Here is a 20,573-nt window from a genome sequence, read left to right on the forward strand (position 1 = left end):
ATGTAGTATTATTTCAATGTTTAAAGGTAGATGAGATCGTTAAGGATGCTTACTTTTACCTTAACAATATGTATACATATGAATGGATTGCCACATATTTTACGTTTAGCTTCATCATCAATCTGAAGCAAGTATAACAAAGAACTGGGGGAAAAAATAAAGCTTTACAATTAAAGCAATATGTATAAATATGAATGGATTGCCATATAGACTTCACATTTAGTTGCTTTACCTAACTGAAGCAACTATAACAAAGAACTAGGGAAAATAATAATAATAATAAAGCTTTACAAAATAAAGCAACTATCCGAGAAGCAACTTAAATGAAAAACAAAAAAAATAATAATTCTAATTAATTAACAAAACCTTTAAAATGATGAGACCTCTTATTGTTATATCCAGCTCTACTTCCCCTGCTAAACCTTTCAGGCAAAATTATATACTCTCTCTACAAAATCTATCTAACTTCTTCCGTACAGAAAATTTGCACAAGGCGGACAAAAAATCCTAGATTAAGAAATGGGAATGTAGAACTGAAAGAATGTGTTGCCAACTAGAAAACTTTTCTTCTTTTGTGAGAGCTACTTTGGTTGATTGCATCGAATGAATCTAAGTCGGGTAGGGTAATAAAGGCTATTTGTTTCTATATACCTTGAAAATTGAAGACTTCCCTACAAGATTCAAAGCTAAACTTCAGTTCATAAAAATCCCTTTCCCCTGCTATTCACCCCTGGAAAATGAATCCCGCCTAGTTAGCTCATAATTTGCAGCTGGGGCTGGTATTTCATCCGCGGTATTCACAGCATCAACTTTTGAACAAAGGAAGAAGAAGGAAGATGTATATATGCTCACATGCCAAATGCTGAAAAAACCATTTGGATACCAAATATTGGTCTCGGATAGAAAAGTAATAAGAAAGAAAGAGGAAGTAACAAACGAAATTCTCCATCATACCTGTGCCAAATCCAGTAGCTTTCACTACTTTCCAGGTTCCAGCTTATAGCTGCCATGGCCAGTGCAGCAAACCCCGCAAGTACAAAACCCCATCGAAATCTTCTCCAAAGTGTCTTGAGTAAATTTTTGAACCATTGTCTGATGTTTTGCCATCTATATCAATAAACATTCTCAGTTTTCTTTGAAGAGAAAATCAGAAATGTTGTTCTGTATAAACGCATGCATTATTTATAGGTCAAGAATTCAAGTAGATATTACCGTACAATATATGATTCAAAATAACAAACTACTTTACGGAAAGCCGATTAGTGCCTTCCTTGGTGACGGATTTTACCAAATATGCTGTATTAAGCCGCAATTACCAATTCAATATAGGCTTTATGTAGCAACAATATAGTTTGCTTCAATGGGTAATACCAGTTTTACATATTAAGAGCTACACAAGTTATTGATGGACCTTAACATGGACTTATCTCCTACAACTGCCCTGTACTTGTCAAAGATAAAGCCATTCCTCGTGCCCTTTCAGAAAAACTAGCTTAGCGATAAATAAATAATTTGTTGATGGGTACAGTACAACCTATGATTTCTAAAACACCATAAGCAAGCACATCTCTGTCCTCAATGAGCATTATAGGGTGGCATTCAAGCAAGAAAATAGAAGGCTTAGATGATAAGTATGAATTCAGTCTATTGTCTTGTGTGCTTGTAATGTATCGAGAATTTTATTTGATAGCAACCTTAGATGACTGAATTTGCAGTTAGTTTCCTAAAACAAATCAGACATATTATTTTAAAGGAAATAAAAAGATTCCAGAAGGAATTAGACGCAATCTCAAGAGACAAAAAGAACCATTAATTTGAAGCCAAGCAATTGAGAATTATTTGTATCATATGATATAATACAATATGCTTTAGTTAATCGTTATATGATGCCTGTTATAATAATATAATGTAATTTATTCACAAAATTATGAGGTGCCTAAGCACGTGTCAAAAAACTTGATGCATAAATCAGTTACATGTCGTTTGCCTTGTATTCCATATTAGAGATCAAACAGATAACATAAATCAAACGTCATCAGGTATTTAGAGAAATACTCACCTGGAAGACATATTTAAAAGGTTCATTGAGAAGGAATATGACCGAAAGTTGGTGGAGAACTCTATTAACCATCCAACAAGAAGACCAATTCCTCCGATTGCCATCACAAGAATAATATTGGAAGACCTGCAGAATTTATCGTGGTTAAATACTTAAATCCCGGATCTGTTCACTAGAAGGAAACATGCTTTGCTTGAGTTAGTATACTATATTATTTTTTTTGTACCTGGTAGCCTTTGTTATGGCCATGAGGGCTGTAAGGATGGCAACCACTGTTTGAATTGTCCTTTTATAAACTTCATCAATAGCAGTCATATATACAAAAGTGCTCACCACAGCCATAAATGAGAGCCAAAAGTCCATGAACTGAAATATTCAGTTGACAAATAGATAGTATATATTAAATCAGTTGAAAAGCTGTCTGTTCCAAAATAAAAAGAAAGCATAAAAGGTAAAAATACTGATATATTGAACATGATTGTCTTATTGGGTACGTGAAACTATGGAAAGAGACGTGAAGTTTTCTTACGAGAGTAATTCAACAATGTCCTTAAATGGGTTTCCAGGTTTTTTTCATTGTTTTTAGCATTTCTTAAGGTTCAGACAGCGCCTGGTGCACTTGATATGACGGTATTTGCTTTAAATCTAGTTACTACAGAAAAAAATTATTTTTATGGATCTGAAAGAATGCAATTCCCACATAAACCTTATATATGAAATCATGGAGTAACCAAGTGGGTTTAGCTCAATCGGTGTACTTGCAGCAAATGTAGGTGATGGATCTGGGATACCATATCCAGTCCCGTAAAACCCCAAAAAAGAAAAACATAGAGGATTAACTCATACCTGTAAAACATTAAATGATAATGCACACCAGGCGCCTACATCACATGCATGATATAATCCACTTGAAATACCACTAGATGTAAAGAGAACCCATTCCGAAAATGCCTGCATAAAGCAACAAATGTCCTATGATAATGGAAAAAAATAGTAAGAGATCCAAAAATCACATAACTTGCTTTTAAGTCAACAATTTTCTCTTACTGTTTTTTCTTGCTAGTCAAACGGTATAGACATTGTAAACTAAACCAAAATTGAGCAAATTGAAACTGAAACCTATGGATCTGTTCCTTTGAACTGATATTTATATTAGGTACAAAAGATTTTCTGTCAAGCAATTAACTAATTCTACCAAAAGCTTACAGCTACAACTAAAACCCCAGACATTAATATACTTTGTAATCAAAGTTGATTAAATACACAAACACAAGAAATCACATCTTAACAATAAAAAAGTAATATTAAAATAAAATGGCAGGCAAAGTGTCAAATCTCAATACTCCTCCTTGGCACTTTTTCTGCCAAATCAAAGTTCCTCCCTTAGCTGCTCATATCTCTTAGTTGGCAAAGCTTTAGTGAATATGTCAGCCATCTGAAATTCAGAGTTTCAATGCACCAAAGTAACTATCCCACCACTCTCAGCTTCTTTCATAAATTGAATATTGATCTTTATATGCTTTGTCGTCCCATGAAAAACTGGATCTTTTGCAATTGCCCCATGGTGCACCGAAACTCTTTGTCACTAGCGTTTCCGCGTTTCGTGTCTGTTTCCGTTTCTATTACCATTTCCTAGCTATATTTTTTTAAAATAACGTTTCCCGGTGTCCGTTTCCTTGTAAGTTTCTGTTTCCATGCAACATAGCAATTGCCATTTCAGATTTTGATCATCGCAAAAAAAAAAAAAAATCATGGTTTCATCTTAAATCTCCAATAACTTTCAGAGAAAAATTGCTTAACAGCAGCTGAATTAGCAATGTAGTCTGCTTTAGTTCATTGAGCAACAGTACTTTGCTTTTGTGAGCTCCAGCTGAAAATGCCACTTCTAAATGTGAAAGCATATGTGGACCTCAAATCAAAGCTAGAACCTGCCTAATCACTATCAGATTCAGAGAACCCAAAAAAACTTAGCAATGGCTCCCCTCATTTATAAAACACCAAATTCTGCAATTCCTATGACATATTAATGAAGTCTTTTAGCAAATGCTTAGGTGAATTTGACTTGGAGTTTGCATAAATCTTGATAATGAACTCGAAACATAATTAATATTTGGTCTAGCAGCTATAAGGTACAAGAGACATCCAACCATACTTCTATACGAAGTGGGATGAACCCACCATCCATACAAAACCTTTTACCTTTAACTAGAGGCTTGCTCACTGGTTTACACTTATCCAATCCAAATTTCTGTAGGGTTTCCTAGCATGCTTCTTTTGGCATATCAATATCCCTTGTTGGGTTTGGGATATTTCCATGTGCCAATCTCAAATTTTTCATCTCATATATATTTTGCATCTCATTTTTGAATTGGTCAACCTGATTCTTGCTATTTGTCGCGAAAATATCCCACAAAGAGAGAAACTATCAACAGTCCTCTACTTGCTTCACATACAAAGGTGATTCACCAAGTCTTTTCTTGAACCCAAAATTTAGCAAATATTCATCTACTTTGATGTACCATGCTCTAGAACCTGCTTCAGCCATACAAGGCTTTCTTTAGCAAGCAAACTTTATCTTCACTCCCTATAACAATAAAACCTTTTGGTTGCTGTATGTAGGTCTATTCGTTTATACAACCATAGAAAAAGCTGACTTCACATCATTTGGTAAATTTTCCACCTAAGTTGAGCTGCAAGTGAAGTCAATCATTTGATTCCTCATAAGCTTTAAGAGCAAAGAGTTCACCAACTCATAAGGAAATTTTGCTGAGGTCGATGGAGTCTTCAAGTGAAGAAAATTTAGCTTTAAATTTCCCTAGAAGACTTACAAGAACTTTCTCTACAACTCTTGTATCAGGTAAGTCTTCTCCTAGTAATCTCATTTGATTAACAGTCTTAGATAGTTTCCACCTTTCATTTTCATGTTCTCCAACTCCCTTCGTAAGTTGAGAACTTGAATTTGATTGGTTTCTCACTCCCTTGAAACTCAACCCTCAATCTATCCCAAGCTTCCACTAGGACACAAGCCATAATTCTTGTAAACACAACAACATCTGTTATAGTAGAGTGAGTAGCAAACAAGGCTTTGAACTTTTTTGTAACCTCCTCATGACAGCTTTCACCGCAAAATGGCAGGGGTAGAGGCTGACTAGCCATTTAAAAATAACTCACACAAATTTGGTTTAGTGAAAGGATCCTTGCTTTTTTTCTCTCACCCGACTCATATTCACTCACAGTTGCATCAAATCAGAAGCTCTGATACAATATGTAAATCAAGAGGTTAGAGCAAATTGAAACTGAAAGCTAAGCATTCATATTAGTCGCAAAAGATTTATGGTCAAGCAATTACTAAGCCTACCAAAAAGCTTACAACTACAACTAAAACCCCATGTTAGCCATTGTCAGGATTAGGGATTTCTGACAGTAAGATTAGGGCAGAAAAGATCTTAGGAGAAGAGAAGAATAGAGAAAGAAGAGAGAAGGTTAGAGAGAGATCGAGATAATCAGAGAAAAGAGAGAATAGAGAGAGAATTCAGAAGAAAGAAATAAAGATTTCATTAATCAATTTGCATAATGAATTGGTACAGTACAATTCTCTTAAATAGGAAAAGTGGGAAAAGGAAAGTATACTAGTCTTCCTAAATTCATGGCCCTAATTAATCTAACTTACCTTAAATCACCATATTAATTCTAACCTACCTTAAATAATAATAGGAAATATAACCTACCTTAAATAAGCATAGGAAATATAGCGATTCACTCTAAATAGGCCTAATAACAGCCACAGCTGTAAACATTCCTAAATAACATCTATTAAGGCTAAATACCACTTAATGTAAAAACAATTAACCACCTAATAATACCTAGATAATCCCTATCTATAATTGTGACAGCCATACTAAGCTGATTAACTACAAAAACTCAAGAAAATACATGCTTAACAGTAAAAAGTGATATTAAACTAAAATAACTTTACAAACATTACCCATATTTGTAAGATTTATCAGTGGTTATTTTGAAATCTTTGAGTTATCAATTGATATTTAAGCAAATTAGTCTAACAATAAAGCTAAAATAATTACAATGAGAGGTATATTATCTTGCAAGCGATATAGCAATATTAACCTCATGAAAGACCAGCATACTTTAACAAACCCCTTTGAAAGACTCTGTTCTGCATTCATGTTCAAACTTCGAAACTAGTTCTTCAAAGTATTTCTTTTAAATGTTATAATAGAAGTTTAAAACTGTCATTCACCTATCCTGGAGATCTTTTTCTTGAGAGAAAAACACATTGATATACCTTTAAAGCAAGTTGATGGCTTTAAATTAATATATTCAAAATGATACTTTGCTTGACATAGTTACAACAACAATGCCAAACAGACAACATAATGGGGAACCTAAAAGATTACCAGCAATATATTATAATATTGTTAATCTTACTGATTAAAAAATGTAAAGCGGTACCTTCTGCCTAATAGCCCAATACGCAGGAAGCACAGCTGCCACATTTGATGCAATAAGAGCAATTGATTGTCGTACATGACCTGCATTAGTTAAAAGAACTACACTGCTATCATGTCCTGACATTTGAATAAGCATTCAATTCCAATGCAAACTGGATTTCTTACAGGAAGAACCACTGCCCTGAAAATCTTCTGACAGAATACTTAACTCATAAATTAAGTGCAGTAACATTCATTGGAACAATATTAAACTCAAATTTACTAATTTCACTCATAGGTCAAAGCTTCATTGACTTTGTAAGATAATTTATTTCCAAGAAGTACTGCCAAACTCTGGAACTACATGTCAAGCCTTAATGACCAAAAGTATATGATAAAGTGTCAAAGATGGAGAAAATGAAATTAATTCAGCCATCCTTTTACATGTGTGGCTCAGATTCACAAGTTCTCAAGCAACCTCTTACAGTTCCTCTTTGAAGGCAAGTACTTAAAAGATTAAAAAAAACTGGAGGGGTTAATTACATACATACACATTGGGCATGATTCATGAACCTCAGACAAAACAGGAAAAAGAAAAACCGATTACCTTGATGTGATACAATTTCGATGCTACAGTCAAAGCCTCCGTGAGTTCGATCACAGGAGCAAAAGCTGAAAAGAAAAAGGAAAATGTGTAACAACAGAAGTTATCAAGGCAAACAACATATGCTGTCTTAAGCCTGGATATCATAAGCTACAATCCTCACAGGTAAAACATTTATCAAGGAGTGGATGGTATGCATCTCAATCACTACATACTGGCCACCAAAACAGAAAAGATAGAAAACATATGATGGCAGTGACTCAACCTGTATGATGTCAATCCAGTAGCATCCAAAGCAACTTTGCAGTCTCCATGAGAGGAGCATTTTCTTGGACATCTCTCTACTGAAACAGACATGATGTCATTGGATGTACGATTGATGGTATTTAAATGCCTCAATCCAAAAGTCCAAGTTCCTTCTTGACTATATAGGATGTAAAAGTCAACCTTTCCTTCGCTCGAATCATACAGCTTGAAGAACGGGGAGCCATCACTACTTCTTGTCTTGTTTGCATAATAATAATCCCAATTGTCAAGAGATGGGAAGCCACCTACTCTAGCATATATTTCATAATTTATCTTCATATCTGATGTTAGTCGGACATGGATGTTTCCTCCAGCTGCACCACGAGGAATGTTCAAGAGAAAATAAGTCCAAGGACTATCTAATTCCCCACCATATGAGGCATTGCTTGAAAGGGGATCCAGTGGAAAATTAGCTGAATCTGGAACTACTTTTCCAGTAACTGGCAAATAATAGGATTCAAAAGGGGAGGAGTCTCTCCTCAGAACTGTCTGCAGATAACCATATAAGATTGTAAATGAAATCATACATATGCATATGGATAATTTACTTAAATTCTATCATTAACAGATTGAAAGGATTCCATGAAACAAGCAGTAGAAAGGGGGAAAAAACGAAAAAGAATATAACTTACTCGGAGCAAGAAAACACTTAATTGTGTTTTCTAGTTCATATAATAAATCTACATATTTAAACACAGAAGTTTCTATAGTAAGTATTCCTAAACATGCAAGGATTTACATTCACGAATTTCATTTGATGAATCAATTTAGTTGCTAAAAAACTATCCACATTTGTAAAACTAACCATTGTTTTTCCAAACTTAGATCTTTCATTTCAAATGTTCATCTATCTAAATGGAAGTTAACTGAATTAGAAGCAATCAAGATGAGCCATCATGTCAATTTCACATATACCGAAGTATACAACAATTCCTTATAAAAGAAGAAACTCACGAAAGTAGCTGTGTACAGTTTAGGTGAAAGCAAAAATTGATATGATGCCCAGATAACTCAACTCAGTTTTACTAAGACCAATGCTGCTTTATTATTATTATTATTATCATCATCATCTTGGTGCCAAAGAGAATCTCTTCAATTGGCATTAAGATTTGGGTTTATTATATGCATCAAAACCATTATCTGCCTTAAATTCTAAGACCATAAAATCTGTCATGAAACCGATTTAACTAAAAGCTCGAGCTTATAGTTAAGACCCAATCATATATCTTATATTAATCTCCGACACACCCCCACACGCAAATGCCTCTTGGGCTTGCAGCGTGCACAACACAGGCCCATCCCGCCTTGTGTTTTTAATTCCACAAATTAATGAGGTTGTCGGGACTCGAACCCTCGACCGTTTGGTCGACGAGGCTCTGATACCATGTCATGGAACCAATTGAACTAAAAGCTGGAGCTTATAGTTAAAACGGTTCCATGACATGGTATCAGAGCCACTATGACCAAACGGTCGAGGGTTCGAGTCCCGGCAACCTCATTAATTTGTGGAATTAATAAAAACACATGGCGGGATGAACACATGGCGGGATGGGCCTGTGTTGTGCACGTTGCAAGCCCAATGGGCATTTGCGTGTGGGGGTGTGTCGGAGATTAATATAAGATATATGATTGGGCCTTAACTATCAGCTTGAGCTTTTAGTTAAATCGGTTTCATGACAGATTTTATGGTCTTAGAATTTAAGGCAGATAATGGTTTTGATGCATATAATAAACCCAAATCTTAATGCCAATTGAAGAGATTCTCTTTGGCACCAAGATGATGATGATAATAATAATAATAATAATAAAGCAGCATTGGTCTTAGTAAAACTGAGTTGAGTTATCTGGGCATCATATCAATTTTTGCTTTCACCTAAACTGTACATACGCCCTTCATAAAAACAATTGTTTAGTTAATATCAATTATCGTTTTCAATTAAGAAGAGTTAGTGGTTAGTAAATGTAAATTGTAAATTGAAGCTTCGGCTTATATGCTGCCAAAGATATGAATATCATCTGAAAATAAATCTCTTCACTCTAAAAATACATTTTCTTTCAAAACGGAACCAGTTTAAGGAAAGGTGGGATGCTTCAACAAGAGAATTAAAGTGTCAAGTTTGAATGCCAACTTAGGCTATTATTATCAAGATACTGGCACAAACATTTCTCTGATAATCTTACCTCAAGCACGTATCTTTCAGAGGTGCAATTAAATCCAGCCTTCCCAAGTGGACATTGGCGCAATTGCCCTGTAATGGAATAACAAATTTGTGTACTACTGTTCTGATTCCTTCCAATTGCTTTTGAAAGAGAAGGTAATACAGAAATGAGCCACCGTCCAACTTTTGGTGCGCGAATAACTAAAGGAGCTTTATTTAGGTCACCAGAAAAATCATGGTCCGCCACTGAAGGCATTGCACCATATCGAACAAAATATGTTAAATTAACTCCACTAACATCAATAGTGTTATTTGTCCAGGTTGCACCAGAACTGGCATTTACTGCCATAATAGTTAATTCTTCTGCCACTTCCAGAACCTCCAAAAAATAGACTTTCACCTCACCATCTCCATGGCATGAAATCTCAAAAATTTTGCAAGATACCATGTTTCCATTTGGTGGGAAATTAGCATTAGAAATGTTTTCTCCAGGAATGTAGCTGTCAGATGGGGAGCATGAAAGTGAGTCAACTGTCTGGTTGCAGTACTGACCCCACAGTGTTGAAGTTGTGCATCCTTCCACACTGACATTGGCACTAAATGAGAACGATGGGCTGCGAACAATCTGCAATACAAGAGGATTGACTATAATTTCAATTTTTAAATAGTCAGAGGTTTGAGATTTGCATCAAACACCTCATAGAAGGCAAGGAAGTAAAACCTGAAGAACACTGGAATCAATACTGAGAGAACAAATACCATATCATGTAGAGAGCTGTACAGGTAAACTAGAGAACTTTCTGAATAAGTTTGCCATTTCTAAATGTCAGCTATACTATTTCAATTATAAGGAATGAGAATAAGCCTTCAATTGTCCGATGTTAACTACTTAACATCATCTTTAACCAACCCAGTAATCCATGAGCGTTCATTGTTACCAGCAATTCTGGTTGAAGAAAACATTTCCCCTGGTCAACAACAAAGCTATTTCAAAAAAAACAAAGGGCTCCTACTCTCTATTTTCTTCTGAATCAATTGGAGATGAGACTAGCTACTAAGCATAAATTTAGTGATACAATTGAACTTACTAGAACAAGAAATCCTGAAGCAATTACTCATTTAAAGTTTTAGTGGTAGTACCATTTTTGATTGTGTCCTTGTGGATCCAATGCCATTGAAAAGACCAAGATACCATACACCTGGAGATATCTGCAAGTAGAAAAACCATGTAAGTTGAACTCTATTGACTGCTACAAGCATGCAGAAAAGGAATCTAACCCAAATACTCAAAGCATTCCCAAAAAAATATGCCTGCACTATCCGATCTTGAAGATCTGTTGTCCACAATCAGTCTAACTCTAAACACAAACAAGAAAAATACACAACAAACCTGTTCATTTGTCAACTTCACTACCATATTTCTCTGAATTGGATAGCACTGGACGTTCTGAGGACCACGTGGAACATTGAATGAACCATTGTAAATAGAAACTAGCACAAAACCAGTAAAAACTGCTGAGATATTATTCAATTTGGTTGGATAAATGCAACAGAAAATGTAGTTAAAAAAATGGATTCAGACCAAAACTAAAAGGGAGATGGAAAAGGATTATACAGATTGATTTCTTGGAAGTTTTAGTTTGAGACAAAAAAATTCATAAATAACTCAGCGTGAAGAGAAATGTCAGGCTATTTTAGTTTAAAATGCCAAAAAGGGAAACGACTTTTTTGAGGAACTCCAAATATGAAAAGTTAATTTTATTAAACTAAATGTTCAGGATGATAAACAAGGATGTGCGAATTATATACATCTTACCCAATGCTACAAGGGAACTGTTTAAGACATCTGGCAGAGGTGGGCTGCCATCTCTGAAGCAGATCATTGGCAGCATGGTTTTAGGTATCTTTGATATGCTTTTTGCATCCTACAAAAAATCTTGAACCATAAGCTAATGGTTTAAAAACAATATCACTATAAATAAAATTTGAAATCAAATTGGACCCAATTTCAATCATTATGAAGGCAATTTTTGAATATTTTGATACCAACAACACATTCTGATACAGTTATTACATCTGAATATTGCAGAAAATTTAAACTAGAGAAAGAAAAGCAGAATAAAAATTGTGAATCCAAGTAAATAGTATGAAGATTATAGCAGAAATGGGAAAAACTCAGCAATGATAGGCAAGTGAAATTGATTCAAACTCCATAAATATTTATGTATACTTACACATGCATACTTACAAGGTCCACATCTGAATCCACTGCTATGGACATAGAAGAGAACCACGGAGGCAAATCAACTGAAAAAAGCACAGCATTAGAACCTCTAAAGACAGATATTGCCAAATAAAATCACCTACCCACTACTTATGTTAGTGAATAAAAGATCAAATCATCTAAAATCACCATCTCAAATAGCTCAAAGAATCCATTCCCCATATAACAAAAGTAAGTTTCCCCAAGAGCTACTTCGAGCATAATATACAGTAGACATCAGAGTCAATATAATAACAACAAAAAGAAAATCGAAAGATAAAACTCATCGTTTATTGTTTGTGAAAGTAAATTCGAAGATTCTATTTGCTCGATAGATTAAGCGGGTCACAGCACCAACTGTACAAAAGAACATCGAATTCCCTATGACGCCATTCTTTGATCATCCAAAAGAAATAAAAATAAAATTACTGGTATGAATTGGGCAGTATTCTAATAACGAGCTAAAAAAATAAAATAAAAAAGAGAAAGAGTACTTCAGCTCACTTATACTTGTACAGAGTTAACAGAGGTTCGAATTAAACAGTATCCATTGACCCTGCCAAGTGCCGAGTTGAGTCAATCACCTCATTACGAAACCAGAACAAAAGATGAAGAGAATCGTCTTTACTGAGAGTCTAAGAGCAGTCGCTCGATGAGTAAACATGATACTCAATCAACTCACCAAAACTTCATGATCATAAAATTAATGTCGAACAAAACAAAACATACATAATAATCTCAGAGTTCAATACGCATAATCAACCAAACAAGCAACACGCTGTTCGATTCAGTTGAAAAAGTTACTCACACGAGCTAAGAGCTTGAGGAAACCATAGCACTTATCTTTCAAAAACAAAAAAAGCATAACTGAGTTACGCACCTCTAATATAACGCAAATCGTATGGCCTGACCACAGATTTAGGGTATCGGAAGCTGGAAACAATGAACGTATTGGAAGCATTCAGTTCATTAATTGCATGAGAAGAGGCGAAAAGACACGATAGTAGCAGAAAAAGACACATAAATTTATGAGGAGAGGAAGACATAATTGAATTATCTGCCATTATTTTTTCCTTAACAAAGAAAAATCTGAGAGAGAGAGATGAGATGAGTGAATTTAAAAGGGATTAAGCATTCGCTAATAGAAATTGATTAGAAAAGAAAAAGTTGATTGCGGAGTTTGGTTTAGATATGATGACTACTAGAGTTGAGCAAAAGAGCAATTACTTAGCACAGCCGGTTGACTTGTGCTTTGTGAAGTCTATGGGTTGTTGAACACTACCCGTAACGTAACTACCCCTCGAGGAAGTGGTGCGTTTGGCAACGTGAATAACACTGTTGTTTGTTTGGTTGGAAATCCTAGTTTCTCACTTCTCTCAATAAAATAAAATAAAGGGTAAAGTTCAAATAAAACCTGTGTGGTTTCACTAATTTTCAGATAGGTTTTCAATTTTAGCAAAATAAGGACTTTTTCGATTGATTCTATTAAAATCACCCTTAACAACTTCAAAAATGATATATTTTAAGAATTACTAATATTCTAAGCAACTTTAATTCTTTAACTTTTTTATTTCGAGATTATTTAGATGATGTTTGGTAAAGAGAGAGAAAGTTAATGTTTAGAGAGAGAAAGTTCCAAAAAAGATGATTTTCTAAAATCGAAAATGTAGTTTCATAGAAAATATGACATTGAACAACTTTAATTCTTGAAAATTTTCATTTTCAGGTCGTTAAAGATAGTTTTAATAGCATTATTAAAAGTGCGAAACCTCAGTCCTCGTTTTGACAAAAAGTAAACCACAGTCCTTTATCTAAAAATTAGTGAAACCACAGGGGTTTTATTTGAACTTTCTCCTAAAATAAACATTAGTACCTCCTTTTCATATTACATGTTTTTTATTTCATTATACATATCATTTTATATAATCAGTACAAGTTAAGTTATATCTTTTCCTACTATAAAACGTGAATTTATGAAAATTAATTAGAATAATGAAGTTATTATAGAATAAATAAATAGTAGAATCAATAAATAAGGAATGATAATGTATTTTCTCTAATATCCTTAATTTTTGTGTAACTCTCTAAAACGATATGCAATATGAAACGGAGGAAATATTAGAATAAATAAATAGTGGAATCAATATCGTGGTGAAGCTCTTAGCCTAGTGGTTGAGAGCTTACCTATGCCTTGGGAGGTCATGGGTTCGAATCACATTCGGGTCTCGTGAGGATTTTTCTTTCTTCTTTTAATGTAAGTGCATTGCGCAAATTTTTAAAAAAAAAAAAAAGTGGAATCAATAAATAAGAGATAATAATATATTTTCTCTAATATCCTTAATTTCTACGTAACTCTAAAAAACGATATGTAATATGAAATGGAGGAAATATTAGATTGAGAAACTAAATGAGAATGACAAGAAAAAAATAGTTTAATAAAAACTTGGTAATGTTTGTTTTGCTGGATTGAAAGAAGGATAGATATAATGTTTGACAATTAGTGAGGCTTACACTATTTTTGTTAAGGGCTAATTATAAATCTAGCCTAATTAAAAGGGTTCATTTACATATCTAACTTACTTTACTTCCATCTCATCAAATTGGGCACTTTCATCCATTTTGGACAAGAATACTCTTATTTCAATTCACCTTCTTCCTCATACTCTCAATGTCTTCTTCACCATCCCAAACCGACGAAAAGACGGTGGTTTATAGAGAGAAGAGATTATGTTTCGTTCAATCTTTGAAGAATTAGTGTCTGTGGAAGAGGATTAGGATGGAAAGCTCAAAAAATGAAAAAGAAAAAATACAACAATTGAACTGCTGCGATGTCGCATTTGTGACGAATTTGTCACAAATGCGACAAGAGTTGTCGCATTTGCGACAAAATGCGACCAATTTCATCACAAATGCGACGACAATGGAGGAAAATGGTGGAAAATAGAGGAAATTGAAACGATACCATTATAGATGAAGAAAGAGGCAAGACCTATGAGAAAAGCAGGCGTATGAGCTAAAAACATACCATTTTTACGGGAAATTGAACATAATACGTCAATAATCTCAAAAATCGCTAACGATTGGTATCAGAAATTGAAGAAGAAAAAGAAGAAGAAGAAGCAGATCGATCGAATAGAACTAATGGTAATTTTGTCCAAAGTGGTTGAAAGTGCCTAATTTGGTGAGATGGAAGTAAAGTGGGTTAGATATGTAAATGACCCTTTTAGTTGCGTTAGATTTGTAATTAGCCCTTTTATTAAATGGTAGGTATGAATTGCTAAGGTAAATTGATTGGTTGAAAAATGTAGATTTTTTCTTAAAATTGAAGAATTTTCATGGTAATTCAATTTTATATTACTGCTAGGCATCGGGGCCTGTTGGGTAATTCGTATTCGAATTGGAGAACTCCCATTCAATTATCTTGATGTTGCACTCTTTTAGGAGTACCTAAGGCTCAACATTTTAAGAAAATTGCAAATAAGGTAATAGCTAATTTCGTTAGGTGAAAAGGTAGTTCGATATCTATGGTCAACCGTCTCACTTTGATAAATGCAGTCATTACGAGCTCTTTAATTCATTCATTCATTCATTCATTTATATTGTATAAATAGCCATCCGGTCTTCAAATTGCTTACTCGGAGTATCAGAAACTTTATATGGGCTAGCTCTGTAATGGGTAGAAAACTCATTTCGGTCCCTTGGAAACTCTGCGCACGGCCAATTCAGGAAGATGGTATTGTTGTTAAACAGTTGAACATTCTTAATCTAACTCTATCTGGGACAATAGGGCAGGGGCTGCTCACTGCAAGGTCCCTTCGTTTCAACCTACTACTGTCTCGTTTCTTAAGGTTTCGAGCCTACCGAGGAACATGATTTCCAACTCCTCAATTTGGTCTTCCGTGAAATGGGTTTACTTATGCCTTCGGGATGAAAGATAATGCATCATATGTAAATAAAAAATTTATGTCTGTGGTATTTTCACGATAAAATGTCATGACAACTTAGGAATTTTATGAAATAAAAATTATGCATGATGCGCGTGGGAAATTGGAAATATAATTCGTGCACGATGACTCATGCACATGGAAATTTGTAAAATTTAGGGATAGAAATTATGCATGATGACTTGTGCACGTTTATTTATTTATGTAAAGTCAACCCAAGTTCAGGGGTGCGGGCAACTTGTCCGTCCCACGAGAATGGTTTGCTCTACTGAATGACTAGGCGAAGGCGCGAATGGTTTCCACATGGATGCGCCATTTAGTTGAGCTTACAAGTGATTTCACTCCTCGAACTATTCGAGAGGCAAGGACCGCACTGGTTGAGAGATGGCCCGACTCCACACACACCTTTCATTTGCCTATCGGGTATAGGGGTGCACACGGTCGGTTAACCGATCCATTAAAGTAAATTTGGTCGGTTAATCATTTTTTCGGTTTTCAATAAATATTAACCATACACCAGTATATTAAATTCGATTAACCACTAATCTATTAACCGGTTAACTTTATATTTCAGATTTTAACCATTACTAAATAGCCCGTAAAAAAAATTCAAATTCAAATTCTTAATTTTCAATATATTTTTCCAATTCTATATTATGTCCTTATCCATTAAAGTTTTAAGGGATAAGATGTAAAAATGTCTTATTAGAGTCAAGAACAATTTTAATCATAACGTCTAAAATGTGCAATTTTAACATTGGCAGCTAATAGCAATTTTACCTCTAATGTTGTCAAGTTTGGTCAATTTGAAAAATAATTCATCAAAATGTCTTCTCGATCATGAATATTGTCATCGACATTTCACATGTAAGTCATTTTATTACTTCTCAGTAACATATCACAAACATATGATTAGACGTGAAAAGATTTAAAAAAATAAATTAAAAAATAAATTGTCTATTGTAAGAGTTGGACAAAAATATTTCAAAATATTTCACCGAATTTATAAATATTAATCTCCAATTCTATTATTAAATCACACAAATTATGAAATCCTTTTTTCAAATGAACTGATATGCAATTAGTGTAGAATAAAAAAAACAAAATATATGTATTTTATAATAAAGTTTAAAATTGATCCAACTTATCAATGTTAGGGGTAAAATTGTTCTTGGCTGGCAATGTTAAAAGTAAAATTGTACCATTTTAGATATTAAGGATAAAATTGCTCTTGACTATAAATGTTGAGGGTATTTTTACACCACATCCCAAGTTTTAAATAAGAAAAATGCAACTTTCTACATAATAGACATTGGAAAGTTACAAATAGTTGCAAATTTCAAATATACAGTCACACAACCTGTCACCCTAGCATTTTCAACAAAATTAAATCATATCACATCACATGGAGTGAGGAATTAAGAGCATCTCCAATGCAAACACCATTTAAACTTGTCAAAATTTAACACATCAACATAAAATATATTATTTTATCTTCTCTCATCTACATCACTTTTGACAACCTTTTTAAAAAATATTTCAATGCTAAGCAACTCTAAAAATTACTACCATAGTCTCACAAATCATTATTTTATATAAAATTTATTTTAATTATAAATATTGTTATAAAATCCACCGATAGTAGCCAACTAAATCATTCTTTTATATTAAAAAATAAAAAAGAAAAAGTAAGGGTGCTAAAGGGGTGCCAAAAATTGGCAACATTTGTTACTCCAATATAAGGCACTCTTTTAAGCACCCTCCATCTCATCAAGCACCCTTTTAAGCACATTGCATTGGAGATGTTCTAACATCTACTTAGTCAAAATTTAGTCCTTATTGGTAGGTGATATGTATCCTTATCAAGATTTGTGGTTTGTCATGACTTTAGGAGTGGATAGACCTACCCTTACCTAAACTTTTTGTAATAAAAAAATTCCACTGACAAGAAAATCCAAGTTCATTGTTCACAATATCATGACCATCTCATCTCAATCAAATTCTGGCAGATTGTATAAAATTAGCAAGCATGATTCCAAGTTGTAGCTTTCACTTTGTTCGTAGAGAAGCCAATAAAGTCACTGATGAAGTGGAAAGATTGGGTTTTAATACTTCCTCTTTGATTATAACCTCTATTGTGCCCGCTCTATTATAAACCTGGTGGCTGATTATTAAATTTATTCAATCACTCTTTAATTCAAAAAAATCAAATTCATGAGTCTAGAAACGCTTATTGTCACACCCGACCCTAAATGACCTCAATCAGCATCAGGCGTGAAATAGAAAGATCATAATCAATACTTAGAAGTCTCCAATTTATCCAAATATCATTATATTACAATTGCAATACCAAAGTTCTAACCATAATTCTAACAATAAGTAACAACTTCCGATCCTTGCCTAATCGGTCGGTAACCTTCTCTCTATCATGTACTTTCTCACCTAAAAACATTAAAACAGTTAAAAACGTGAGATAAAAATCTCAGTAAGAAACTATCAGCTATAAAACCCAACTTTACTTAACATAGCTACATATATACATTTATAAAGGGATTTAATCAAAACTTTATAAAATATACTCAAAACTTAAATTCATAATATAGTCAAAGTAGTAAACCAAAACCATAAAAATATATAATCTCGTATCCCTTCTTGAGTTCAAAACCTTATAAAATATTGTAATCAAATAAGTGTTTTATCAAACCAACTCGTATTTAATCAAACGTAAAACCTTATATCAAAATCAATCATAACCGAAAACATAATCCAAATGAACTTAAAACATTGTATCCATCCTCGAGTTTCTCCCCTTAAGTATCAATCCATAACCACATATATAGTCGAGACGTCTCTTAACATTGCCTATCCCATATGATCTTACCCAACACTTCTCTGTCATACCCAATAGGTCTTCAGACTGTGTACACAGGCCATGTCCCTCACTGAACATGGTCTTCAAATATAAAACCACCGATCCGGAGAACTCTCGATGGATATAAAATCGTAAAATCACAACGTGCTCAAATTTCCTTTCACAATCAAATTCCAAACTATTTCATAACCATAAATCATTTGGCTTCAATTGGCCCTTTTGTATCATAAAAATCATATTTGGACTTCAATCCAAAATAATAACAATAACCGCAACAGATTTCTCAATCCAAAAACAATTCGTAAGAAACCATCAAATTCAATTTGTTCAATATAGATATATATTGAAACCAAAAACATATAATCAACCAAATTAAGCCTTAAATCAACATAATCAAGTAAAATCTGAAATTCACATAGAAGCATAGTCAATAGCTTCATTTGAACCATAATTTCACAATAAAAGCAAGATCGTAAAAAACCCCAATTTTACAAAATTCTTGCATAACCTTAAAATATCACTTTCTCAAAATTCTTTGATTATATATATATCTATATACATAAAACTCAAAATACTCAAAATATAGTTGATAGTTACTTACCTCGGCTATTAATTGAAGAAAATACAACCGTTCAATTCGCCTCTAAACTCTATCTAAGACGTTTCCCTCCAAACACTGCCGAAACTTAAAATCTCTTCGATTAGGACTTGGATCTATACATAAGGATGCTATGTTTTAAATTTCGAGTAATTCGGACGGTCGAATCTTCGTAAATCAAAGAAACGGTGGAGAAACGGTTCAAGAACGATAAAAATGACGAAGAAGATAAAAGAAAAAGAAAGAGAAATGAAAAAGAAGAAAAATAAATAAATCATCATCCTCATCTCCCATCTCTTCACCTCTTCTCGCAGATATATATTCCAAATCTGGTAAATATCCAGTTTGGTCCTCTATCTTTAAACTTAAGTTTTGAGTATATTTTATAAGGTTTTGATGATTATATTATAAACTTAAGTTTTGAGTATATTTTATAAGGTTTTGATGATTATATTATAAACTTAAGTTTTGAGTACATTTTATAAGGTTTTGATTAAATCCCTTTATAAACGTATATATGTAGCTATGTTAAGTAAAGTTTTTATAGCTGATAGTTTCTTACTGAGATTTTGGTCCTCTATCTTGACTTTTATGGGTATCAGAATGATCTATATGGATTTTTCTTATTGTAAGGATTTGATTATAGAATTTTTACGAAAATAAATAAGCCAATGTGATATTCATAGAGGAAATATGTTATCGATATAAGGTTTATATTTGATTGATGAAGATAACTTGGAGTTCATATTCATCATGATTGGAGTGAAAAATTATAGATACAAGTATTGTTATTATGATGAAATAAGATTATATATTGATGCAAATCAGTAATCGAATTATTTGAAGTTTAAGAAAAATATAATATCGTACATATTAGCGGTTCAAAAGTGATATTTTTGAAGTTTATAGAACTTGGAGATAGGTGAAATATATTTGATATATATGCAATTGCTGGAACCGATTGTGATTTCGCTTTAAATTAAAGTGAGATTTGGTGTATGTTAGGAAAATACGAATATAAAGTGTATCATATCATATAAAATTGAATATCTGATATTTGAAGTTTTATTGTGGATTTATTGGTGATGGAATTGACTAGGTTGAAGTTTAAAGTTACTAAAAGTTATATTTAAAGGATTATTATAAGGATGTCGATATAGATAAATGATGAAGTTAATGGAAGGAAACATTAGAATTTGTGGTCTTATGATGATTATGAGGAATTTTGATAATGTGAAATAATTTTGTGATCTTTGAGATTATTTGAGGAAGAAAATTTAGATTAGAGAACCCGGACGTGACACTTATAATTTTAAATAT

The 20,573-nt window shown here is 33.4% G+C and overlaps 1 protein-coding gene across 3 annotated transcripts; it reads right to left on the bottom strand.

The window, feature by feature from the left end:
* Window positions 1–248: 248 nt before the first annotated feature.
* Window positions 249–13,088, bottom strand: LOC136217016 (uncharacterized). 3 transcript variants are annotated; one of them, XM_066003584.1, is made up of 15 exons: window positions 12,720–12,842; window positions 12,344–12,395; window positions 11,825–11,883; window positions 11,393–11,501; window positions 10,967–11,067; window positions 10,717–10,785; window positions 9,599–10,201; window positions 7,377–7,906; window positions 7,115–7,179; window positions 6,530–6,609; window positions 2,906–3,010; window positions 2,286–2,425; window positions 2,060–2,185; window positions 955–1,107; window positions 249–862 (listed from the first exon to the last, which is right to left on the bottom strand). In XM_066003584.1, exons 3-15 carry the CDS (start codon window positions 11,855–11,857, stop codon window positions 721–723), a joined length of 2,256 nt encoding a protein of 751 aa, XP_065859656.1. In that variant the 5' UTR covers window positions 11,858–11,883; window positions 12,344–12,395; window positions 12,720–12,842; the 3' UTR covers window positions 249–720. The 3 variants fall into 3 exon arrangements, with proteins under 3 accessions (XP_065859656.1, XP_065859655.1, XP_065859657.1); XM_066003583.1 differs by lacking the exon at window positions 12,344–12,395 and having other exon boundaries at window positions 12,720–13,088; XM_066003585.1 differs by lacking the exon at window positions 12,344–12,395 and having other exon boundaries at window positions 11,811–11,883; window positions 12,720–12,784.
* Between the last annotated feature and the right edge of the window lie 7,485 nt (window positions 13,089–20,573).

Source organism: Euphorbia lathyris, chromosome 2, assembly GCF_963576675.1.
Source record: "Euphorbia lathyris chromosome 2, ddEupLath1.1, whole genome shotgun sequence".
Taxonomy (NCBI): domain Eukaryota; kingdom Viridiplantae; phylum Streptophyta; class Magnoliopsida; order Malpighiales; family Euphorbiaceae; genus Euphorbia; species Euphorbia lathyris.

Excerpts from the sequence above, each read along its gene's own strand:
- LOC136217016 (XM_066003583.1), bottom strand. The coding sequence starts at position 12,903 with ATGGCAGATAATTCAATTATGTCTTCCTCTCCTCATAAATTTATGTGT. Across the intron at positions 11,884-12,719 it reads CGATTTGCGTTATATTAGAG|TTGATTTGCCTCCGTGGTTC; the intron begins GTGCGTAACTCA and ends TGCTTTTTTCAG. Across the intron at positions 11,068-11,392 it reads CAGTTCCCTTGTAGCATTGG|TTTCTATTTACAATGGTTCA; the intron begins GTAAGATGTATA and ends GTTTTGTGCTAG.